We start from the raw sequence: 23,589 nt of genomic DNA on the forward strand, positions 1-23,589 counted from the left end.
ATACTTGTAATACTAATTTTGTGTCACACTTGCATGACTTAGTTGAGAGCAAAGTTCGAAGAGAGCAAAGTTCAGGTATCATACAGAATCTATAATATCAGCTTGTGGAGTGAATTGAGTTGGCGAGACTTAAACTATGAAACTTCGTGTGTGTGTGTGTGTGTTGGTGGAGGTGACCTTTTCTGCTGTCTGTGACTCATTGTGAAGAAAACAGTGAAAAAAGCACTGAAAAGCCTCTGGAGATTCAGATTTTCCACCAGAATTGGCAAAAAATTACACTGATACGCTCTGCTAACTGCATAACTTAACCCCCCCCCCCCCTCATTTTATAACTTAAATGAGCGTTTAGAAATAATCTCTCATTTTCTATTGTCTATATTTTCTATTTTGTAGAGCTTTACAGAAGTAGTCTGAGGCTATAGTGGATATGAGAAGTTGAAATAGACATATTTACATTTTTGGTTTGATGCTCTGTATGTAAAGCTTGTTTTGCAGAAAACGTCTCGGCTGACATTAACTTCTCTGTTTCCGCCCTGCAGGTGCTCAACAGGAAGTCTGCTGTCTTATTTTCAGTCTTCAAAGTCGAGCTGACAGCTATGAAACTCTTTCTGCTGTGTATTTTTGGCTTCAGTTTAGGTATGATGGATTTCCCTGCTCAAAATATAATCTAAAGATTCCCTCACAGTTTCTTGTTCAGATTAAGACATATTTCTCACTAAACACCCCTTGTGTTGTTTCCAAACTCATATCATGCTTTCGTCATGGTGGACCATTTCCAGACTTTCTTTAGCATGTTGTATCACTCAAAAGTTTGGGGTCGTTAAGTTTTTAAAGTCAATCATTTTATCCCTTAAAACTCATCTTTGATCACCAAAATTACATATTTAAAAGTTTTTTTCCTTGAAAAAAATGTCTTCATGTTTTAAAATAGCTTGAATGTAACTCTACATTTAGTATACGTGGTTCGTCAGAAACGCCAGCGATTTCAAACCGTGTTTTTGAGACTGTCTTTGGTTCACTGCAGTTTAAAATACTCAGCAATGCTGTCGACTTATGAATTTACACATGTTGTGTCTTAAAGCATATTAAAAACACCACATAGACATATAAACAACATTAAAACCTTGATTTTCACCACAAGGGGACTTTAAACTTTAATTCAGATGGATTAAAATAGTATAGTAAAAATATTACAAAAGATTTATATTTCAAATAAATGATGTTCTTAAAACTTTCTATTCACCAAAGAAAAAAAAAATGTATCATGGTTTCCACAAAAATATGAAGCGGCGCAAGCAAAAATGTTTATTGAGCATCAAATCATCATATTAGTATAATATCTGAAGGATCATGTGACTCTGAAGACTGGAGTAATGATGCTGAAAATACAGCTTTGATCACAGGAATAAATTACACTTTACTATATATTCTTTGATCAAGTAAATGCAGTGAACATAAGAGACATCCTTCAAACGTTTTAAATGTCAAGTTCTGCACTTTTAAACTGCTTTCTGATTGGTTGATGCAATGCACCAGTTAAAGAGCTGCAGCTGTAAGCAAACTACTGCAGCAAAGCCACAAACCAGGAGTTTTGAGTTCAGCAGGACAGTTTCACAAACGTGTTATTCAAATGTTGTTAATCATAAAAAGTGCTCAGTTTATTTACATTGTTTCACTATGACTGTAGGACGATACTAAACTTCATGAATCATCATGAAATAGATGATTTAGACTTAAATTGTGTTTCATTCCTTCAAATTTTGCAGCTAAATGCCACGAGAATCGATATGGATTGAAAGGAAAATCGATCCGTCTGAGCATCAGTCCTGGAAACCAGTCAGAAGTCGTATGGCGACGATTCGACAGGAAAGTGTTGCTTGCATACTTAGAAGACGTTTCACCTATTTTTAGTAGAAAAATAAGTTTAAACCTCTCAGATTGGTCTTTGACCATACACAACCTTCAGGAAAATGACACTGGACTTTACGAGGCCGTTACGAAGTGGCAGGATACAACTCTGGCTGAGTTCAAACTTACAGTGGAGAGTAAGATCCATCCTTCCATCCATCTTTATTTACACACATGATGTAGTAGTAGCATTTGAAGTGGATCTAAAAAGCTCATCAAAGTCGTCCTAAGACAAGATTGGGTATTGTTCAAAATTCATGTATAACTTTGATGAAAGGATTTGATCCACTTTAGAAGGGTTAGTTCACCCAAAAATGTAAAATGCTGTCAGTAATTACTCTCCCACATGTTGTTCAACCCCGTAAGACTTTCGTTCATCTTCGGGACACAAATTAAGAAATTTTTGATTAAATCTGAGAGCTGGATCACTCCTCCATAGGCTTCTTAAGGGATCGAAACTGGCCAGCCCAAAAGTTATTAAAGACATCGTTAAAATAGTCCGAGTGACTACAGTGGCTCAACCTTAAGTTTATCAAGCGACGAGAATACTTTTTGTGCGCAAAAAACAAACAAAAATAACGACTTAATTCAACTATTCATTTCCTTCTCTGTGGGCCTCGAGTGAGTTCCCGTAGTGTAACAGCGCAGCGCTTCTGGGTTGTACGTCACACGCAGGCTCACTATTGGCCGACGCTGGTCATGTGTGTGATGCGAAAAAGTATTCTCGTCGCTTGATAAACTTAAGATTGAGCCACTGTAGTCACTCGGACTATTTTAACAATGTCTTTCATAACTTTTCTGGGCCGGCCAGTTTCGATCCCTTAAGAAGCCTATGGAGGAGTGAGACAGCTCTCAGATTTAATAAAACATTTCTTTATTTGTGTCCCGAAGATGAACGAAAGTCTTACGGGGTTGGAACACAATGAGGGAGAGTAATTACTGACAGCATTTTCATTTTTGGGTGAACTATCCCTTTAAATGTTGACTCCTGTATATATACTTCAGATGTTGCCTCTAACTCATCTTTTTCCAGACACTCTCTCAGAGCCTGAAATCGAAGTGAGTGCCCATGATGTAAATTCGTCTGCCGGAGTGTGTCGGGCCGCGGTGAACTGCTCCATCGATGGCAGCTGGGCCTCGTACGACTGCGACCAGAGTGTGTGTGTGAGGACACAGGCGTCTCAATCCTCCATCGACATCTCCGTCACTGTTCAGGACCGCAGCCTCTGGTGCCGCGTCAACAACCACGTCAGCAAGAATCATTCTCAGGCTCCCAACATTAAGTGTAAGTTTATTTAATACTCATCTTGGTTCGTGTTTCACACTTCAACACATTTGTAAACCCAGAGCTAATGTTCTTATTTGCATATTTCTGTAGAGCATGCAACGAGTGTGTGTTTTAATAGCTGTCACATCTGTGGAAACGTGGTCATGTAAATCCCCTCTGGTTTCTAATGAAGGAACGTGGAGGAGTGTTTATAACACTGTCTGAAGTTAATAACCGTTTCCTTCAGATGCTGAAAATAATAGTTTCCATGGCTTTACAAAGTGCAACACATGGTAAACATGGAGGCGGTTGATTGGCTAAATGTCGGCATTATATTTGGCAACACAAACTGCTTGATTGTTTATATCATCACAAATATGTGTATATGTGTCCCAATGACTATCCTAACACCCAAGTGCCAAATGTGAACAGGCATTAAAGTATTGCAAATGTTCATGAATTCATCATATGAATGTAATCCGGACGTTGTTATTATCATGTGACCTACCAGCGTCGGTCGTGTCGCTTCACCGGCATTCATAAATCCTGTCCTGTGGCCTTATGGGATAGTGAAGTATCCATCGTATGAACACTTCAGAATCTCACCAGAAGAAGTATTATAAGATAAAATAAGTAAGGGATAATGTACCTCCAGCCGGTTGTTATCTCAGAATAAACCCTGACAGGGTGATCAGGATCAGGTCTAGCATCATCAGCCTGAAGGGGTTTATTCTGAGATAACAACCGGCTGGATGTACATTATCCCACTTATTACAGGGCTACTTGTCACATAATTAAATAATTAGACACGAAACATTGATCTGAGTTGAAAGACTTTATTAGCTCTTTAAACGCAAAGCTTCCGCGGAGAGAGCAGTCGCTAGCGCGGCAGATTCAAACTAGACGGACATTTAAAAGACTTATTACACAGCACTTCGCCACATAGATAATTATGGAGATAAGAGATATTGATTTGAGATGAAACTGTTTTAAAATCGTAACTGTTTGTTATCTTGTAATCCAGTGTTCGAAACAATCGTCGTGAAATGGCAGCAGCTGTGTTTGTATGAGACAAGAGAGAGCGAGTCCATGATACCGGATGACATAATTCAATAACTGTACACAAAATATTAATTTGACTGAGTTTTAATATTTTATTAGCTCACCAAACGCAAAACTTCCACGAAGAAAAACCGTTCCTAGCAAGCGCATAGCACTGCTGACTTCAGTGACCCGGATGAGCCTGTCCTATCTGAATCAAGTATTCCACAGAGCCGTGTAATAATATCATATAATATCATATAATCCTAGTGTAAATGGCGGTTTTGTTGTTGTTTTTCAGTCTCCAATGTGTGTTTTTAGAAATGTTAATATTTTCTTTTATCTTGTCTTGTTTGCAATACGATTTATCTTCAGGCCTTCAAAATTAAATAATTTTATTTTGTTTTATTTTACATTTAAAGTAAAAAAAGCAAATATAAAATGAGAGTATAAAATAACAATAATAATAAGGCAGCAGCTATTTGCATTAAGTGCAAACTAAGTGCAAATAGCAATAGATTATATTTACTCTATGTAAAATAGCAGTATTTTCTTTGTAAGTGTAGATCAGTGTAAATAGTTAGATTCTATGTATACTTATAATTACACTTATATATACACTTATATATAGCTCAGTGTTGTTGTACATTAAACAGTATGCAATAACATAGTGTAAATTATTTTATTTACTTATATATATATAATATATGTATATAAAAGTATTAAAGGGATAGTTCACTTTGAAATTATTTTTTGGCATGTTTTAGCTTACCTCAAGGGCATCCAAGATGTAGGTGACTTTGTTTCCGCTGTAGTTTCAATTTTGATATTTTTAGGTCAAACCGTTCTTGTCTGTCAGTCATATAATGCAGGTCTATGGTCACCACCTCAAAGAGCATGCACAGAGAAGTCCAAATTAAACATGATTTAATGACTCGTAAATGTAAGCACACATTGATGGCCTAAGACACGAAACGAGCGGTTTGTGTGAGAAAACGAACAGTATTTATATCCTTTTTACCTCTTGTTAACACAGCCACGTCCAAGTGATCTGAGGGCGCCGGCGCTTCGGTCTGCACAAGCGCCGGAAAGCGCCGGTAGTGATCTCTTCCAAAAAAATAAAAAAATAAATTCAACGTTGTCTGTTGATATATCGAAATCGTCTTCCATTGCGATTTCCTGTATATCTAAATATGTTTAGATCTTCACAGTGAAAGGTAACACTTCCGAAATCTCTGTGTAAACAATGAGTGACGTACACGCGCGAGAGATCACTTCCGGCGCTTTCCGGCGCTTGTACAGACCGAAGCGCCGGCGCCCTTGACCTAAAAATATCAAAATTGAAATTACTGCATAAACAAAGACACCGACATCTTGGATGCCCTTGAGGTAAGCTAAAACATGCCAAAAAATAATTTCAAAGTGAACTATCCCTTTAAATAGATGCTGGGTTAAGCCTCGTACACACCGGGACGAATATCGACTCCCGTTATTCGTCAGCGTTTTTCAATGCGTTTTTTGTGTTCACACCCAAGCGATTTTCGCTGACGATGAGCCGAGTGAACATGCAAATTCATTCCCTGACATTAGATGGCGCTTAATGTAAAACAGAAATACCCCGGTACACAAACTGGCGCTGCGCAACTATGCTTCTGACACTCGCTTGTCACTCAGAAGAGAGCAAGTTTGTCGCGTTTGTCATATAGTTCTTTATTGTCGTTGGTGTCTCTTTATTAAGACACCAACAAGACCAGCAGCTCTACATTCATCTAGCCTTGCATCTTCCTCGTCTTATTTCTTCCCGGCAAAGTGTAGACGCTGTATATCTTCTTCGCCCTTACGTATGTGTGCTCGGCAAGACCGTTTTGTGTTTGAGCGCCCCCAAGTTGTGTTTTACTGTAACTTCAGAAGCTCCAGACACGTGAGCAAAAGCGCCAATCTCATTGGTCGGATAGTTTTTGACGCGGCGCGTCAAACCAAAAAAACGAACCCGAGGCGGTTTTTAAAAAATGACGCTTTTACGCGTGGCGTTTTACGCGTCGGTGTGCACACTCACATTGGCGCCCATTGTTTAGTCACGAGGCGTTAAACGTCGGCAAATATCGCACGCGAAATTCGTCCCGGTGTGAACAGGCCTTTATTGTGACAATAAAGCCCTCCCTACACCTGCCATTAACCGATTAAACACACGTTAAACACTTTTACAATATTTTCTCGAAATAAACGCTTTTCTAATCTGATAATGTGATGGGAGTAAACCGAGTTCAGCAAAAGGTGGATTCGAACACGGGTCGATTTGAACTTTCTGTCACGCACCTCACCGCTACACTATTGCTACTGTTGACCAACCAGTGTCTTCTGTAATCTAGTGGCCCAATCAGGCGTCAGTGGGCGGAGTCAGTGTAAATAGCCTCTGCCAATAAGCCGGGCTTGTCACACTTAGTGTAAATAGACACTCCATACTTGTATAAATAGCTGTTTTGTTGTTGTTTCTCTTTCTAAAATGTGTTTTGATATTTCTAGGCCATGAAAAACTGCAAAGTGATTTGCCTTCTCCACCAGACCTCATCTCTTGGATCGCCGTCACCGCTGGCGTCGTTGTTGCGTTGGGATTGTTAATGGGTTTGATCGTAGTAGTTGTCAAGAAAAGAAACACTTCAAAAGTTCACCCGCAGGTATCAGTCAAATTCTCTCTCGCAAATGCAGTTATTTCTAGTGACTGTCCTTATGTTTTTTTTTTAAACTCTGTTCTTTCTCTGTATCAGTCCAGTCATGCTGTGACAGGTCGTGACATGAATACAGTGATTGAACAGCATCATGAAACGGTCTACAGCACAGTGGAAAAGCCAGGCGCATCCCAGAATCCTCCAGGAAACAACACTGAAGCAACCATCTATGACACTCCATCACGACATGTATGTTATGTTTTGCTGAATCATAACTGTATAGAGAGATTTGACCTTTTTTAATACCTGATAATACCAGTTTAGATGCAGTGAAACTCAGTTTGACCTGTTTATTTGTTGGCTTGTGTCTTCCTCAGCCCAGGGTCTGTCAAATAAACAGTGTGACGCTAATGACAGAGAACCAGGAGCAACAGCGATCTGGACACGACAGAACTGTTAAAGTAAGAGCTACAGTACACAAGGCAGAAGAACCCGATTCAGAACAAATAAACACTGTATACTGCAAACTAGGAGAGATATGACAGATACAGATACTGTACACGTCAGAGACACCACCGCAATGGAGACTTAAAGGAACACTTCACCCATTTCAACATTAATCTTTATTGAAAGTGGGTCATATATGTAGTCGAAATGTAAAAGAAATTTTGAATTTGGTGCCCTCTTGACCGAGAAAAGACAGAAAATAACTTTGGGCGCATTTGTATGAAAGACAACAACTCCCACAATGCACCACATTGCACAGCTCCGCAAGCCACTCCCACTACTCCAGAACAGTGCAAACATCAGATAAATCACTCGTCTACAAGGCTAACGTGAGCTGCCACCAGAGTTAGAAATTCATTTCACACAAATTGTATAGTTAGTTGGCTGTGGCGAGCAGGACGAGGACGAGGGACGTGAGAGCGACGCGAGGCCGGTGGCGTGAGTGATAATGAACGACACCTGTGAGACGCACCGGTCTCTCTCGCGTCTCTCACCGAGGAGCGGACGCATAAAACGAGGAGCGACGACAGTCCAGATCGAGAGAGGAACAGGCCTGATTTTATGGTGTGTTTTGTTTCTGTTGTGTGTGGCCAGCAGTGCGGGGCTGCTGGCTTATACTTTTGTTTTGTATTTGTTTATTTTACTATTAAAATGTTTAAATGTTCGCCGATTCCCGTCTCATTCTTCCCACAACAACGAACCCCGTTACATTGGCAAACTCATTAGCGAATTACTCCTCGTTTGTATTTCTTTCTATATGGTGAATTATTTCATGATACCTGGATGTTCAGTCAGAACATATGCGGTGTGACACTAGGATTGTTCACATCACAACACAAACGTCCGTGTGGTCGTCTGATCCAGAGATTTCGTCCAGGAGAAATTGCGATCGTTGAAATTCTCTGCAGCAGACGGAGTCTATCTGTGTCCGTAGCGTACAGCGAGAGCACCGGCTCCATCAGTCCGCCCAGCTCGAGCCAGTCCGGGCTCCTCGTCCGCTTCAGTCCGCCTCAGTGCGAGCCAGTCCGGGCTCCTCGTACGCGACAGGCAGCCGCCTCCTGTGCTCCTCCTCAGCCTCAGCTGCTCTTCACTGTATTGCGGCTCGTAAAGATAGCCACGAACACCGGATTCGAGCAGCAGAATTTCAAAATCCTCTTCTTCCATATCATGTTTAGTTTCTTCCGTCATTGTCGTAACTTCCTATCTCCACAGCGCTTGTTAGCTTAGCTTCCAAACAAGATGGCGGATATTGCTTTCTGTATCTGCAAGTGAAGTCCCACCCACTGATCTGTAATAGGTCTGTAGCGTGAGTGAGTTCCACACCCTGAATAAATGATGAGCTTGTGTTTGTAGTCTCTACACTTTTCAATGAAATTTATCTTCCGTCCTATCGTGACGCAAAATGACGATATTTACGTCACGATAGGACGGAAGTAAAACACTTAAATCCTTTTTTCTCCCATCTCAGAAAAAAAACAAGCAAAATTCCACCATCATTATAATATATGACTGGGTTTCTAACAATACAAACCTTAATGCAAATGGGTGAAGTGACCCTTTAAACCACAGAAAAAGGAAAAACTGTACATTTTGTGTGTTTTTAATACTGAATACTGAATAGGCATTATATGGGCATAATGCTTACTGCATACTGTGCAATATACACTGTATGCTGCCGGCTAATTTTATTAAATAAATAGTGAACCAGTATGCATTACACTCTTAAAAATAAAGGTTCCAGAAGGAGGGTTTTGTAGCGATGCAATTCATAGTTTCCAGTCACGTGACGGACACCTGGAGGGCAACACATCCAGAATATGAACGCAATGTGTTAAATGGTTACGTATTTTCTTTAAAATGGTTTTCATTGGATATAAGCTCAACAAGAAACTGTATTGTGTTTATATTCTGGGTTCATCTGCTTGCCTGTATATAGTATGCATCATCAATAAGGTGTATATTGAATTTGGTCTTTTAAATATCACTGTCTTAGTACTTATGGTGCGTTCACATGCTATGGAAAATATGATATTTTCCACTTGTGAACTGGTATTTACCAGTGTGTTGCGTTCAAGTGCTTTTGTTGTCGTAATGTGGTAAAAAGATGGAGATCCAGACCTGTTATTTAGCTAAAACTATTTTAGATTGCTTAAGTCATCTGCTACAGCAAGAAGATGATTTATCAAAAGTCAAACGGTAAATAATATGCTGTGTATTTTCTAGATCATGAATAGTACATATTTTTACCATTCACGACTCTCGCGTTGCTCTCCGCCATTTTGAAAAGGTCAAAGGTAATCTCATCTCGGCAACTCGTGCATCAAAATATTCTACGATCTACCCAGTGGAAAACACCACATGAGGGGGTGTTCATGTGCATTTTCCACGTCGGCTTTTGCTGTTTACCATAATTACCATAGCACGTGAATGCACCATAAGTACAAACCTGGTAAAAAATGACTGGCGGGGAAAAGGAGGAAAGCCTCGCTTTGCCCTCCAGATGAGCATTTATATAAGGGTGAGTAACGTCATGTGAAAAACTATCAATAGAAGAACCATTTTTTGAACAGTTATTTTTAAGAGTGTGTGAGGTGATTAATTATACATTTAAAACAGTCCTATATCGTTGAAGTCATTGTGTAGCATGTTTATACAGCATGTTTTTTTTTTTTGCATTTTTTTATTCCATTTTGTGTAAAAATGTCATAATATTTGAAAATTTGATCAAATGATGAGTCAAGGAACAAATGTTAATATCTCGTTAATTCATCACGCTGGAAATGAAAAGTTAAGCTGATTGTAGGATACGTTATCTTGTGCAAATCTTTGGCAAATGCAGTTATTGGTCATCCAAGTATTTAATGCAAACAGATTTGCATACTGTGTGCACAGTGTACATACTGCAAAAATATTGGTAGTATGTTGAAGAGAATCATGGATTCTGCTGTTACACAATCTCTCAAACGCACTGCATGATGGTTAATATTTCTGGTGCTCCGGTTTGAATGAATCTCATTTGCTCATTACAGTATGTGAGTGGACAACTCTTTAATTACAAATGGAGATGGAATATTGTTATGTAATGTAATACTAAATGGTTATATTTTTGTAAAATAAAGGCAATAGCTGAGTAATTTTTTTGTTTATTTGTTATTTATTGGCTGCACTCGTTTAATTTAAGGAAGATGTACAAGATATAAAAACTGACACAATCAGTTTGAAAAATAAAAGCTCCAGAATCTAGATTGTGATGTATTTTAGCTAAATGAGGGCATATGATAAATGATTTCCGCATAAACGTTGTGGTTTACACAGGAAGTTCACATTTATTTTTGGAGAGTGAAATAAGTTACTCAAATCATTTTTTTTTTTTTTAAATGCCATGGGGAAAATTCAAAGATATTCAAAATATATAATTTTTAAATATAAAGGTATGTATAAGTTGAGTTGGAATAATTTAAAAAAGTACTTTAGTTTGTCTTACAGATTATATTTAAGTCATTTATCTTTATTTTACTAAGTGAATGATGGTGTTCTTAAATTCGGGTTTAAAACAAACACATTTCAGAGCAAATAATGTTTGGTTTTGCATTCATTGAGTGTTCTGATTATGATTAATCTATAGACAGATAATAAATGTGTCTTATAAACACAGTTACAGCATCATAAAAAAAAAAAACTAATGTTAAAAAGTCAAGGACAAACAAACTAAAAGGACTAGGACTAAAGCAACACTGATCAGTGTAATGGTGACATTAAAGTCCACATGAAGCGAGCTCCGCAGAAGACTTCCCTACTGTCAAAGCAGCGCTACGTCACGAGAGTGTGGAGACTGTGGACTCGTAGGACGACTGCGAGTGTTTAGGGTGCCATTTGGGACAGGGCCTTTGTCGACTGGAGACCAAGTTTGGTTTGAAGATGAAAAATGTTCAATGTTCTCTCATCATTCCTGGTTTCTAACACACACACTCGCAGTGTTCGGCTGGTCTTATGGCTGTCAGAGCTGCTCTCTGGACAAAAGAGACGAATTAAAACACCAGGTGTAAACGGCTGTGTGTCTTGTAATCCGATCGACCAAAACGTATCTCAATACCAGCTGTAAACAAGGCCAAGGCTGCTGGGAGAGGTGTCAGTGAGGCCACAAGGGGGCGCTGCTCATCCTGAGTGGGTCATAACAGCCCAGTGTAGTGTTCAACTGCACCTGTGGTTAATATCAACCACAGTCTTTCTCAGAAAGATAGAGGTGTATCCCTGGTGTAAAATAGTCCCTACATCACGTCACATCCCCCACCACACACAACCGTTGCAGGGAGTTAGATTCACTTACTTTATTTAGGTCATACACCTTGCGTGGAACCACGTAACACACTTCTTTGAATAAATCCAGCATTCTGGGTTTATTCAGGCTTTAATGTCATAAGCACACACACATATTCTGAATATATTGTATTGAACTAGTCTGTACCTTTCATGTGAAACTATTAATTGGTTCAGTTCTTACACATCATTAATAATTGTCATCCATTATATTGATCACACACTAGTTTTTGCATTTACTTGGTTAAAAATAGTTTGAATTGAATTCCATCACTTATTCTTTGGTTTAAGTTGACTCAGTTGTTGATTACGGTTCCTCTGGGCTCAGTTAAACAGCACATTTTAATCGTAGAAATTATTTTTGACAGCCATAAGTAAAATATAATGATTTTAATGAAATACCATCATGCCAGCAATGTTTAAAAAGCGTTTATAAAACGCTATTACAACAAATTAGGTAGAAATGAAACCTAAACTACAATGAAAAGTATTGACATTAAGTTTGCTATGTATTCGTCAGAATCACGTTGTGGAGCAAAAGCTCAACTAGTGATCAGTTGTTATGCAGGTCAGACACAAACCACTTAAAACTATTTTATTAACATGTATAATTGAAGCACAATGCAGTGCAGGCATGAATGCAAGAGTAACACACAGTAAATACAGAAAGAAGACACTAAAAAACAAGTACAAAGCAAAAACAATCACACAATGAAACCAGATCGTCTGTATGGGGACATCTAGTGGACATCGAGAGGATAGATCCATTCATATTTATACATAATACGATAGATATACAGGTTTAAACTCCAGAATTAGCTTGTAGAATATTTACAAATGTTTTGCTATTTTTTTTATCTTATAGTATTCAGAATTCAGTAATAACATACATAATACTATAGTAATCCCAGTAATGTTAGATGAATAATGTATATGGTAGTTAGAAGCATTACAGTTATTTCTCTAGACTTTCTAACTTTATATGCCACTAACAGGGAAAAACTGGCCTTAATTGAACATTTCAACCACATTAAAAATGGCATTGATGAGATTTCTTTTACAACTTTTTCAGACTTTTCCAGATTTCGTGTTAATCGTGTGCTGTTGTGCTGACCTCAACGGACACAAAACATGTTTATATAATGTCATGATTATGCATATTTGCTCATTATGTTAACTAAATTAAACTATATGATTAACAATAAGGGTAATATCTCCAATTCACCAACTTTTGGTACATATTTGAAGCACAACATTTAGTTTTGTGTCTCATCTGAGCATTCGTCATATGACTAGACTCATCAACAGCACCTGAAATAATGCACAATAATACAAGTATAAAATCAGATTTTTTTGTAATTGCATGACATTTGTGATATATTGTGATATTTTTGCCCTGTTTTTAGCTTACCTCGTGCACCTTAACCTGTTGCGATGGTCAGTTTGGAGTAAACCGTGTCAGAACTCTCACCGGTCTTTCCTACAGACGACAAGAGTTGAGTCTTTACTAAATGACATCACTATTTACAACAATTATTTATGTATGCATTTATATTACTGCATCATGTCACAACAAACAAGCAGAACATGCAGCGCAGCAGGTCCGGCATACCTTTGTTTTCTTTCTTTTTCTTCTTCATTCCCTTCACTGGTTTCAGGTCAATCTCAGCATAGGTCACATCCGAAGGCCCATTCACTGTGTCTGCATCTGAACAGAGTGAGTGAGACTGAGTCTGTTTCTGCTTTTACTCTTCCAGTTATTGAGTTCTTATTTTGTTATCCATGATGGAAAATAAAATTTAACCATTTTTGATAAACTACACCCTTTTATAGGTCAGTTAGATCATATTTAACTCTATCTATCTATCTATCTATCTATCTATCTATCTATCTATCTATCTATCTATCTATCTATCTATCTATCTATCTATCTATCTATCTATCTATCTATCTATCTATCTATCTATCTATCTATCTATCTATCTAGATAACATTATCTTCAACTATTAAACGCTTCCATCGATCAATATCGTGAAGTTTGTCTGTATATGTTTTTTTGAGGAGGTGAGAGGAACCTTTGTTGTGTTTGCAGCGCCACAGCAGGACCAGTAAGAACATGAGCAGAAACAAGACGCTCAATCCTGTAGTCACTCCAATGATCAGAGCAGGAGATCCTGATGGTCCCGGTCCTGATGTTCCTGGAGATCCTGATGCTCTCGGAGATTCTGATGTTCTCGGAGATCCTGATGTTCCTGGAGATCCTGATGGTCCTGGAGGTACTAATATTTAAAATAAAAGTTCTGTAGGTCAAATTAATCAAATCAGTTAAGGGTAGCTAAGCATCTGCAATTTGATAACTTAGATTAAATAATTTAATTATTAAAATAGCTGTTGTTGAAGTTACTTATCAGAGCTACATATATGGAGCACATTACATTAAACATTACTAACACTTCTCTGGCATTTACAGTTAAATTACTCACTGCTTGTTTTAATTTTTAACATGTTGGTTACGGTTTCTTATTTGCGGACATTTTAACTCATGAAGTGAAGTTGATCTGAACACACTCACCTGAAAGCGTCAGTGTAACTTCATCACTGGTGTGTGTGTGTCGTGATCCTCGCGTCTCTCTTCCACTACAGCTGTAATGACCTGTGTGAGATTCACTAACTGAACTGATTCTGTATTCCTGTGATCGACTGACATGAATCTGTGAATCATCTTTCTTCCAGCTGTAGGTCCAGCTAGTGACGTCTGTCTCCTGTATGTCACATGTGAGAGTGACCGTCTGTCCTCTGAACACTCGTCCGTCAGGCTGAACACGCAATACAGCTTTGGGTCTCTCTGGGAGAAATTAACTGTGTTTAATTTAACTGATGATACTGTTGATGGACGACATTAATTTACATAATATTCCTATTATTAAATCAGATTGCCACATTACCTCTTACTGTTAGCGTGACTCTTTGACCTTGTTTTTTGGGTTTTTCTCTTAGTACACCACAACTGTACTGTCCTCCATCAGAGACTCTCACATCTCTCAGTGTTACTGTCTCATCACCAGATTGTATTATCTGGAAGTCTTTGTACCAGATAATCCTCAGTCCAGTTGAGTGTCTCACGTCACAGCTCAGAGTAACTGTGTCTCCAGTGAACACTGAACTCTGGGGCTTCACAGTTACTCTGGGTTTGTCTGTAAATATTTCATGATCTTCTGTTAATATACAGTCTTCAGTCATCATCATTTATACTTAATGTGTCTTAATTTGACCTCACCCTTCAGCTCATGAGTAATAATTGTATGGCTGTTTTATGTTCTATGAGAGCTAAATATGTATACATACAGATCCTGAGAGACAGTGCTTGTAAAATCAGATGCTTACTATAACTCACAGTCCACTCTGTCTAACATGCAGCATCTAGAAATGTTTACTAATACAGTTTTTTTTAAGTTGCAGTTTATTAATTGTCCATGCATCATCTGAGCAAGATTGTGATGTCAGTAATGATGATCACTCACCCGACACAGTCAGAGTCACTTCATCACTCCAGTGAGAGCAGACTGATCCTCTACAGCCGAAACACCTGCACTTCTGTCTGATCTCTGCAGTGATCTTGCACTCTTTCTCTTTAGAGTCGTGCTCTCCTCTATCATCTCCACACTGCCATCTATATGTCGATCCTTCCCCCTGTATGTCACATGTGAGAGTGACAGTCTCTCCTCTGAATATCTGGGATGGTTCAGGCTGAACAGTCAGAACAGGTTCAGGTATCTCTGGAATTGAAGAAACAGAGGTTATGATATACAGTAGCATCCAAAGAAACCATTACTGAATCGACTCGTTCTGTCCTAAACTCTAGGTCACTGCACATGCAAAGATACACTGTTAAATTAATCTAATTGTTTACAGGTTAATAATTAGTAATTTCACAGTAGGACTTCTCTTGCTTCTGCACCCTCAGAAGTTTCATGTAAAATTTACAGTACTTTACTGCTATTGTAGACAAGTTTTTACAATTGTACTTAAAAAAACGTGGTTTTACTGTGAGTTTACACTATCGGACAGCAACAAATAAAGAATAATACTGTCAACCAACAACATCATACTGTATTTTTACAGTGCATCACCCAGCATGCAATGCAGCACGAATAGATTATGCTGAATCTTTTTTAAATACTTGTTGCTTTCATCTGTGCTGCTGAACTCCCTTTTGGCACACTTTTACAGTTTGTGTTGTTAGTTTATTTTGTAGTGTTGGTTTATGTTGGGTGTTTTTGTTGTTGTTGAGCGTCACCATTGTTGTGTTTTGTATGACAAGTATTTTTTGTCTGTGCAACATTAGATGATGCTTATTAGATAAATAATCTTGTATTGCAAGATGATATTACATCTTTTAAAGATGCATTTCAGCAGTTGCGTCACTATTGTAAAAGATCCATCTACAAACAGGTATGAATTTTAAATAAATTAAAAATCCTTATATTCATGATAATAATAGTTTGACTTAAAATCAACCAAATAATAAAAGGATACATTTTAATAGGATCAAGGTCCAAGATCCCAAGCAAATTGAATGTAATTATGGTGACTTCAAAACAATTACAGTGGTAAACAATTATTTCTTTTAGCAGCATGGTTAGAAACGTTATAATGTGAATTCACAGTAAAACAAGGGCTCTAAATTGCTGTGATGTTTGCATCATTCTCATTTAAATGATCCAGCATGCACTGATTTCACAGTAAATTTATGACTACAGCAATTTAATACTCTCTGATCCTGTAAATTTACTCGTGTAAATCCTGACAATTACCGCTGCCTTTACAGTGTAAGATAATAGCCACTTTTTTGGCTGAAATACCATCTGATCAAGATCCTGATGTCTGTCAGTGATGATCACTCACCCGAGACAAGAGTCACTTTATCACTCCAGTGAGAGCAGACTGATCCGCTGCAGCCGTAACACCTGCACTTCTGTCTGATCTCTGCAGTGATCTTCAACTCTTTCTCTTTAGAGTCGTGCTGTGTATCATCTTCATCTTTCTCTTTAGATGTGTGCTCACCATCATCACACAGCCATGTGTATGTCCATCCTTCCCCCTGTATGTCACATGTGAGAGTGACAGTCTCTTCTCTGATTATCTGTGATGGTTCAGGCTGAACAGTCAGAACAGGTTTAGGTCTCTCTGTCTCTGTAACTGATAAGTTGTGATAAAACACAAATAAACCAAGATAAGTGAATAAGATTGAAAAGAAAAGTGAAAATGGCAGTGTGTGCATTTCTTGTCTATGTCCAGTAATTGTGCAATACAATTAAAATATCAATACTGTTTCTCAGTGGCGTAACATTGTTTTAAAAAGTGGGTGGGAAATGTGTGTATAAATGAATGAATCACGTGACACGTGAATAAAAACATAGATCCGACTTTAAAACATGTGTCCTTTAAAGGTCCAGTGGTAGAACTTTTGCCGAGCATGTCAGATGTCCATGGTTCTAATCCGCACTCATATAGTTTTTTTTTTTTTTTTTTTTTTTTTTTATCAAAACCGAATATGTTTTCAAATATAGATATGAATATGGAAACAAATCTACATCTACAGGCTGCTTCACTTTTAGCTTAGACCACAGGCTTACCTCCCAAAGAACTAAAGAGCAACAACAACATTTTCCAAATAGAAATGTTTTATTTCAAATTAGAAATTAGGCCTAGCCTATGTAAGAAGGAATATAGCCTATACAAAAAGTCCTGTAAAATTAAACGAATAAATTGACCTAATAATATGAATAAAAATTATATAAACAAAAATATACATAAACGTTTTAAAAGTAAATTAACTACTAGACCAGAATGTTGATAACTGAATTTTTGCGCAACACGCACGTTTAAAATTGTACACACAAACTGCTGTAAAATTAAACAATAATAGGCCTAATAATGTAAATAAAAATTATATAAACAAAAATGTAAAAAAATATAGGCCTACATAAACATTTTAAAAGTAAATTAACTGATAGGCCAACATTTTGATAACTAAACTTTTGCACAGCGCGCACGATTAAAATTAAAATATGCTTATATCAATTGTACAAAAAAATTGCTGTAAAATTAAACGAATCAATGGGCCTAATTATATCAATAAAAATATACATTACAGGCAATAGGCCTAGGCTACATCAACGTTTTAAAAGTATGCTAAATGAACTATTAGGCCAAAATTCGTATAACTGAACTTTTGCGCAGAGTGCACGTGGATTACAATTACAAAAAGAAAGAAAATGAATTGCTTTCCTTATCTACAGTTCTTTTGAGTTCACCTTCAAGAACACAAGTTTGGGCGATGTCTGAGGCTTCAGACTCATGCGGTGGTTGCGGAGGAAACCCTCTCTGCGCTCGCAGACCCGCTTGGGATGCTGAACACAATGCGAGCTGCTTTAGCCAGGCGGGGAAAAGACTTGTGGAGTCAGACTCGTGGTGTGAGCGGAGCGAAATTAGAGCGGGAAATAGGGCGACGCTCCGTCCTTTTAAAAATGCCGCTCTGCGCTCTGTCCAAGCTCCGCCCGCTCCACTCCGCTCACATGCTCTGCACCGGAACGAACAAAGAGTCTCCGAAACGGATTGAAGCGCGCGTGCATGTGAAAACTGTGCGCGAGATACACTGTAACCGCGACACCGATCGTTGGCGGCAAGGAGCACTTTGATCACATGATTTAAAAAACAACGTATTTTAGGGCTAGATCGCTTCTTTTATTTAACAAACGAACGAAATGAATGGTCTGCCAGTTGGTGATGTTTTATTTATTTCTACTGGTAGCTATCCGTGCCGCGAGAGGTTTTAAAAAGTGGTGGGGACAATATCGACCATGGCAAAAAGTGGTGGGGACATGTCCCACCCGCAAATTACGCCCCTGCTGTTCCTCTTTAACTCTCTGGGGTCGGCGGTCTCGCCGGCGATACCAGCTCACTTTTTTCCTTATCAGTGCAAAAGAGACTCAAATTACTCTGTTAATTTTGATCTTACATATAAGTGTTGTACATCATTAGATCCTGTTAAGTTTCTATTTTTTTTGTGGATACTCACAATAAAAACAAAGTGTTGTGCTTTTCACCAAATAAAGAAAAACAAACATGATGCGAGTTTTGCGTTCTCTCTGTCAGTGAAGTCCATTCTGAAACGCGTCCTAAGATTAACTGTAACTCCGCGATTACTTGTCACACAGGCACGAGAGGTTTTTCTTTATGAAGCTTGAATTCTCTTCTTTTAAATGAAGTAATTTATATAAAAAACAAATATTCTCAGTTTATGCAATCTGTATGAAAAGAGAGTGCTGTCAGTATTTTTTCCCCCAGCTCATTACACTTCATTACGCGTTAATCTGACACGCCCACGGACGACGCGCGCTATTCAAACGCAAATGTCGAGGCAAGCCATGACAACGCCCACATCAGCTGTTCCACCGCGGCGGTAAAATGTGTGGTGTATTTGCTGCCTTTTACCGCTAAGAGGCGCTACAATCATAGACTCTGAAAAGTGTTCGTTTATTCCGGTTTATTCTCTCTAATGCGTAATCTGCTGCCGCACCGCGCTGATTCAGAGCGATTGAAAGCTGGTAGCAGAAGAATTCAACAAGTGAAACGTAGTTAAAATAATTCATAATCACAATACTGAAATTAGGCTACTGAAATGTAATTGAATAAATAATGAAAACATTTCAACATAAAACATTGCAATAAAAACATTTAGGCTACATGAACGAGGCTTTACAACTTTAACAGCGTACAGACGATAGCTCAGTGATCAACGCAACGACACGAGCTTCGAGGAGCTTCAACAGACCCGAGATCGAATCTCAATGTAGCATAGATGTTGTTAACCGATGTTGTCCTACGTTTATATTTTCCCACCTTGATGCTTAAATAGGTAACTGTTTATATCTGTTTACTTATTTAAAGTCAAGAGTTTTGTTTGATTATCATTACAACATAAATTTGCTACATTCCTGTAGAACCGCAGCCGCTGCACAAACGACAAAAACTGATGAAGATTGTCAGCCGATCAGAAAATGAAAATGAAGAAGCTCGTCTTTAGTCTGCTAAATTATTGTGTAATGTAAAAGAACACTAAAATTACTTAAGTTTGAAACCAAGTTCGAACATTTCAAGGTTTAAATTGTTTAATTTAAAACAGGGTTGCATCTTGTTTAGAGTTTATTTCTTTTGCGATGCAAAATAAGAAACACTAGGCTAATCTTATTCTTGCGACATTTTAAATTTGTATTGCCAAAGAAATTACAGCTAAATTAAACAATTAAAACAGTAGGCCTACAAAACGAAAATTGTCCAAAGAAACATAATTAAATTAAAAACATGCGTTTCTCTTTGCCTCTCTCGCGCTGGATCTCTTTTTAACAAGTTTATTTAGTCTCCCTCGCTGCGCGCGCGGGTCTCTCTCTCGAAATTAATCATTTCAGGGTAAAAACACATCATACAGCTGATAATACTGTATATGTCGCTGCGTGTCAGCCATACAAATCACGAAAAAATTATTTAACCTTTAATTGTTGCTTCAAAGACACAGCATGCCTTGTTGAATTCACCTTACAATAACTTCAATTGAAATTTTGTGTGAAAAAAAAACTTTAAATAGGCTACAATAAATAAACTACAATATTTATAATTTAATAAGATATGGGGCCTACATTTGGACACAGATTTATCCTTACAATAATTTTGCCTGCTCATCAGGCTGGCTATCCGACACTCTCCATATGAAAGAGGAACATTAACACCTTTGTCCAGCAACTGTCCCTCCAACCCCCCACAGGCTATCGGAGTCTGAGGCTGACTTAACACAAAGAGAAGTCGCAATTCACACTTAAATCGCCATTCTAGACAGTGTTGATAATGAAGGAATTAAATGATTTAAGTTACATGTAGCCTAGTGATATTTCTGTCATAAAAGTTTATTACTAAATATTTCATTATTTCAATAATTGATGAAATAAAACTGGTTTGGGGCAGCTTTTTCCAAGCAAAACTAAATATAATCTGAAAAAACGCTTGTGAATTTGTTGTCACTTAATATTAAAGTCTACAGGGATCTTTGGATCCTTACAACCAGGCATGCAATTTGTGAATTAAGTTTTTATTTTATTTTGTATTATTCAAATAAATATCGAAACACGGTGCTTCGTGGTAATGCTGCTAAATTAAATAACATTTATAGAATAATTATGAACTTAAATGAAACAATATCGCAACATTTCGACAAATACATTATTATGTTTTTACATTTTAATTCAGGGCGATTTAGCCTACATTTAATTAGAGCGAGATTTTCACCCATGTCTTGTCATTTTCTCATTGGGAAGCGCATGTTTGAGTAGATCCTCTGTACCTCTCGTTTTCATATGGATTAGCCTACATAATCAGATAACATTTATTAGCCTAAATATTTAGACATTTAAAGGCTTTAGACATAGCCGATTTCTTATCGTGACTGAGCTGAAGTGGCTTTCGGTTCATTTTTGTGACGCGCAGTTCCCGGAGACAGAGAGGACAGATATACTGTTTTTGTCGTTAGCCTAATATGAATACAAGTTTACAGTTTTGAACGATGTAAGCTACTCTACTCTTATCTGTATGACCAAAAAATTACGGAGTCGCCTATTAAGTTATTTTAGCTGTAATAATGAGATAAATAAATTAATCTAAATGAACGCGCCGCCGCGTTTGTCGAACACTAACTCACGATGCCAGAATAAAACCCGACTTTAGAAAAATGCATAGGGTCACTCGGCGTGGTGTGCCAAAACACTTAATTATAAACTTCAATATTTCATTCAAAATAATCTCAACACGCTTTGTGAAATTTTGAAAAGCCGTGCATGCATTAAGGCCACTGGAACTAATGAACAACTGAAACGCTGGTTTTGATTTTATTGTTTTTCGTTTAAACGTGCCTGTTGCATATCTCTATTTGATATTGGTGAAGTAGCCTATAGCATTGATTAGCTGTGGAGGGAGGGGTGTGGGGATTAAAATAATTCAGCAGAAGTAGGGATGTTTAGACCAGAAGGAAATCCCAGTCCCCCCTGGCAAATCACACTTTACTTAAAACCATGTTTTTAAAAACTCTAGGTTGTAGGGAACAGACCTCTCTGCCATGCGCGCGCACGGTTTGGAGCACAATATCTGTCTCGCATGCACGCTCGCTCTAAATAGATTACGGGATATTTTAACTAATTTACGGTATAACTAGTCGATCACGAGTGGCTCAACAGGTAGATCTATAGATAAACTATATCTTTCAGGAATTTGACCGACCGGGTTGACACTTCAGCGTGAGAAATCGGGGGGGTGGCGTGAGAGCCTGGAATAAAAAAATAAAAAAATATATATAGCCTATATAAAACAAAACTGTATGGTGTAACAGAGTTTTAGAGCTAGACAAATCTCTCTGCAATAATAAATATAAAATATACAGCAGACCATGTTTGTGCGGGATTTGAACCTGTGTCATCTTGATGATGAACCATCAGTTCTACCGCTCGGCTATGAATTTTGTTACTGAGAAATAACCAAACGTTTGATTCTCACATGAGCGAGAAAACGTTTTGTCTTTAGCCTGTGAGTGTAGGCCTACTTTAACCTTTTACAGTTTTAAAAGATTATATCTTATCTGTATGACCAACAATTTGTTGTAGGCTTATTTGGAAATTACCATAACTTGTAGTATTTCATCCTTAGGCTACTGTTAATAGACATTAGCCCCACTTACGTTTTGCTAAATGTCCCTTTGCGCCACCTGGCGGTCATTTCGCGTACGACTTTGAAATGCGACTGGTTTATTTTTACCGCGGTGGATGGCTAAAAATGGTATGTGGATGGCTAAAATGTGTGACTAAAAATGTGCTTTTGGCTTTCATTTATATTTTGATTGTTTGTATATATATATATATATATATATGTATATGTATATATATATATATATATATATATATATATATATATATATATATATATATATGTATATATATATATATATATATATATATATATATATATATATATATATATATAATGAGCCTTTCATTCAGGGGTGTCACACAAGAAAGAATGCAAGGACAATATATATATATATATAAATAAATAAATATTTATATACACACACACACACACACACACACACACACACACACACACACACATATATATATATATATATATATGTGTGTGTGTGTGTGTGTGTGTGTGTGTGTGTATATAAATATTTATTTATTTATATATATATATTGTCCTTGCATTCTTTCTTGTGTGACACCCCTGAATGAAAGGCTCATTAGTATGCAGTCTGCTCAGGTGAGAACTGCCTAATTATTCATGAGGGGGTTGGGCCGATCCGCCCATCCGCATATTGCCTTTGCAAACAAAAAAATGTTTTTCACAATTTAAAACAATCTATTGTTTTATGTGAATGATTAGCCAGAATGATTTTCAGATCAATTTGAAGCAAATACTCTAGGCGACAACATCCACTAGTCAAAAGTCTTGTGGACAGATATTTAGTATGTTATTTGTGGCCATATATTAGAAAATTTATTTTTTAGTTTTTTCAATAACCACGCATAAACAATATTCTCTCAAAAATACAAACATGTACATACATGTTGCTCACATATAATGGTAGCCCTGTGTGTGCTATATAGAGTGTAATTTCACCTGTGCCATTAATATGTTTATAAGCAACTGAAAAATGCACAAATGTCAGAGCATGCCAAAACATCTCAAGGACCCCGAAAACACCTCAGACCCCAGAGGGTTAAACATCATGCCCTGCTCGCTGAGAACAATACACTCACTTTATTTTTATTTTTTTAAAAG

The 23,589-nt window shown here is 37.6% G+C and overlaps 2 protein-coding genes across 2 annotated transcripts; one reads left to right on the forward strand and one right to left on the reverse strand.

Annotated features, from left to right (window-relative positions):
- Positions 1 to 551: 551 nt before the first annotated feature.
- On the forward strand, positions 552 to 7,475 carry si:ch1073-220m6.1 (uncharacterized). Its single transcript, XM_056248326.1, has 6 exons — positions 552 to 636; positions 1,767 to 2,045; positions 2,942 to 3,193; positions 6,740 to 6,891; positions 6,982 to 7,131; positions 7,260 to 7,475. Exons 1-6 carry the CDS (start codon positions 597 to 599, stop codon positions 7,422 to 7,424), a joined length of 1,038 nt encoding a protein of 345 aa, XP_056104301.1. The 5' UTR covers positions 552 to 596; the 3' UTR covers positions 7,425 to 7,475.
- Positions 7,476 to 13,127: 5,652 nt separating this feature from the next.
- On the reverse strand, positions 13,128 to 16,776 carry si:ch211-163c2.2 (sialoadhesin). Its single transcript, XM_056248289.1, has 8 exons — positions 16,771 to 16,776; positions 16,612 to 16,729; positions 15,228 to 15,482; positions 14,652 to 14,900; positions 14,279 to 14,551; positions 13,719 to 13,880; positions 13,319 to 13,414; positions 13,128 to 13,186 (listed from the first exon to the last, which is right to left on the reverse strand). Exons 1-8 carry the CDS (start codon positions 16,774 to 16,776, stop codon positions 13,128 to 13,130), a joined length of 1,218 nt encoding a protein of 405 aa, XP_056104264.1.
- Between the last annotated feature and the right edge of the window lie 6,813 nt (positions 16,777 to 23,589).

The sequence above is a fragment of the Rhinichthys klamathensis genome, unplaced genomic scaffold (assembly GCF_029890125.1).
Source record: "Rhinichthys klamathensis goyatoka isolate OS25496 unplaced genomic scaffold, OSU_Roscu_1.1 h1tg000054l_1, whole genome shotgun sequence".
In the NCBI taxonomy this organism is placed as follows: domain Eukaryota; kingdom Metazoa; phylum Chordata; class Actinopteri; order Cypriniformes; family Leuciscidae; genus Rhinichthys; species Rhinichthys klamathensis.

Coding starts and splice junctions, on each gene's coding strand:
- si:ch1073-220m6.1 (XM_056248326.1), top strand. CDS start 597: ATGAAACTCTTTCTGCTGTGTATTTTTGGCTTCAGTTTAG. Junction 2,046..2,941: donor GTTCAAACTTACAGTGGAGA/GTAAGATCCATC, acceptor ATCTTTTTCCAG/ACACTCTCTCAGAGCCTGAA. Junction 7,132..7,259: donor ATGACACTCCATCACGACAT/GTATGTTATGTT, acceptor TGTCTTCCTCAG/CCCAGGGTCTGTCAAATAAA.
- si:ch211-163c2.2 (XM_056248289.1), bottom strand. Junction 15,483..16,611: donor TAAAGTGACTCTTGTCTCGG/GTGAGTGATCAT, acceptor CTTCAATTCCAG/AGATACCTGAACCTGTTCTG. Junction 13,187..13,318: donor GAAAAAGAAAGAAAACAAAG/GTATGCCGGACC, acceptor TGTCGTCTGTAG/GAAAGACCGGTGAGAGTTCT.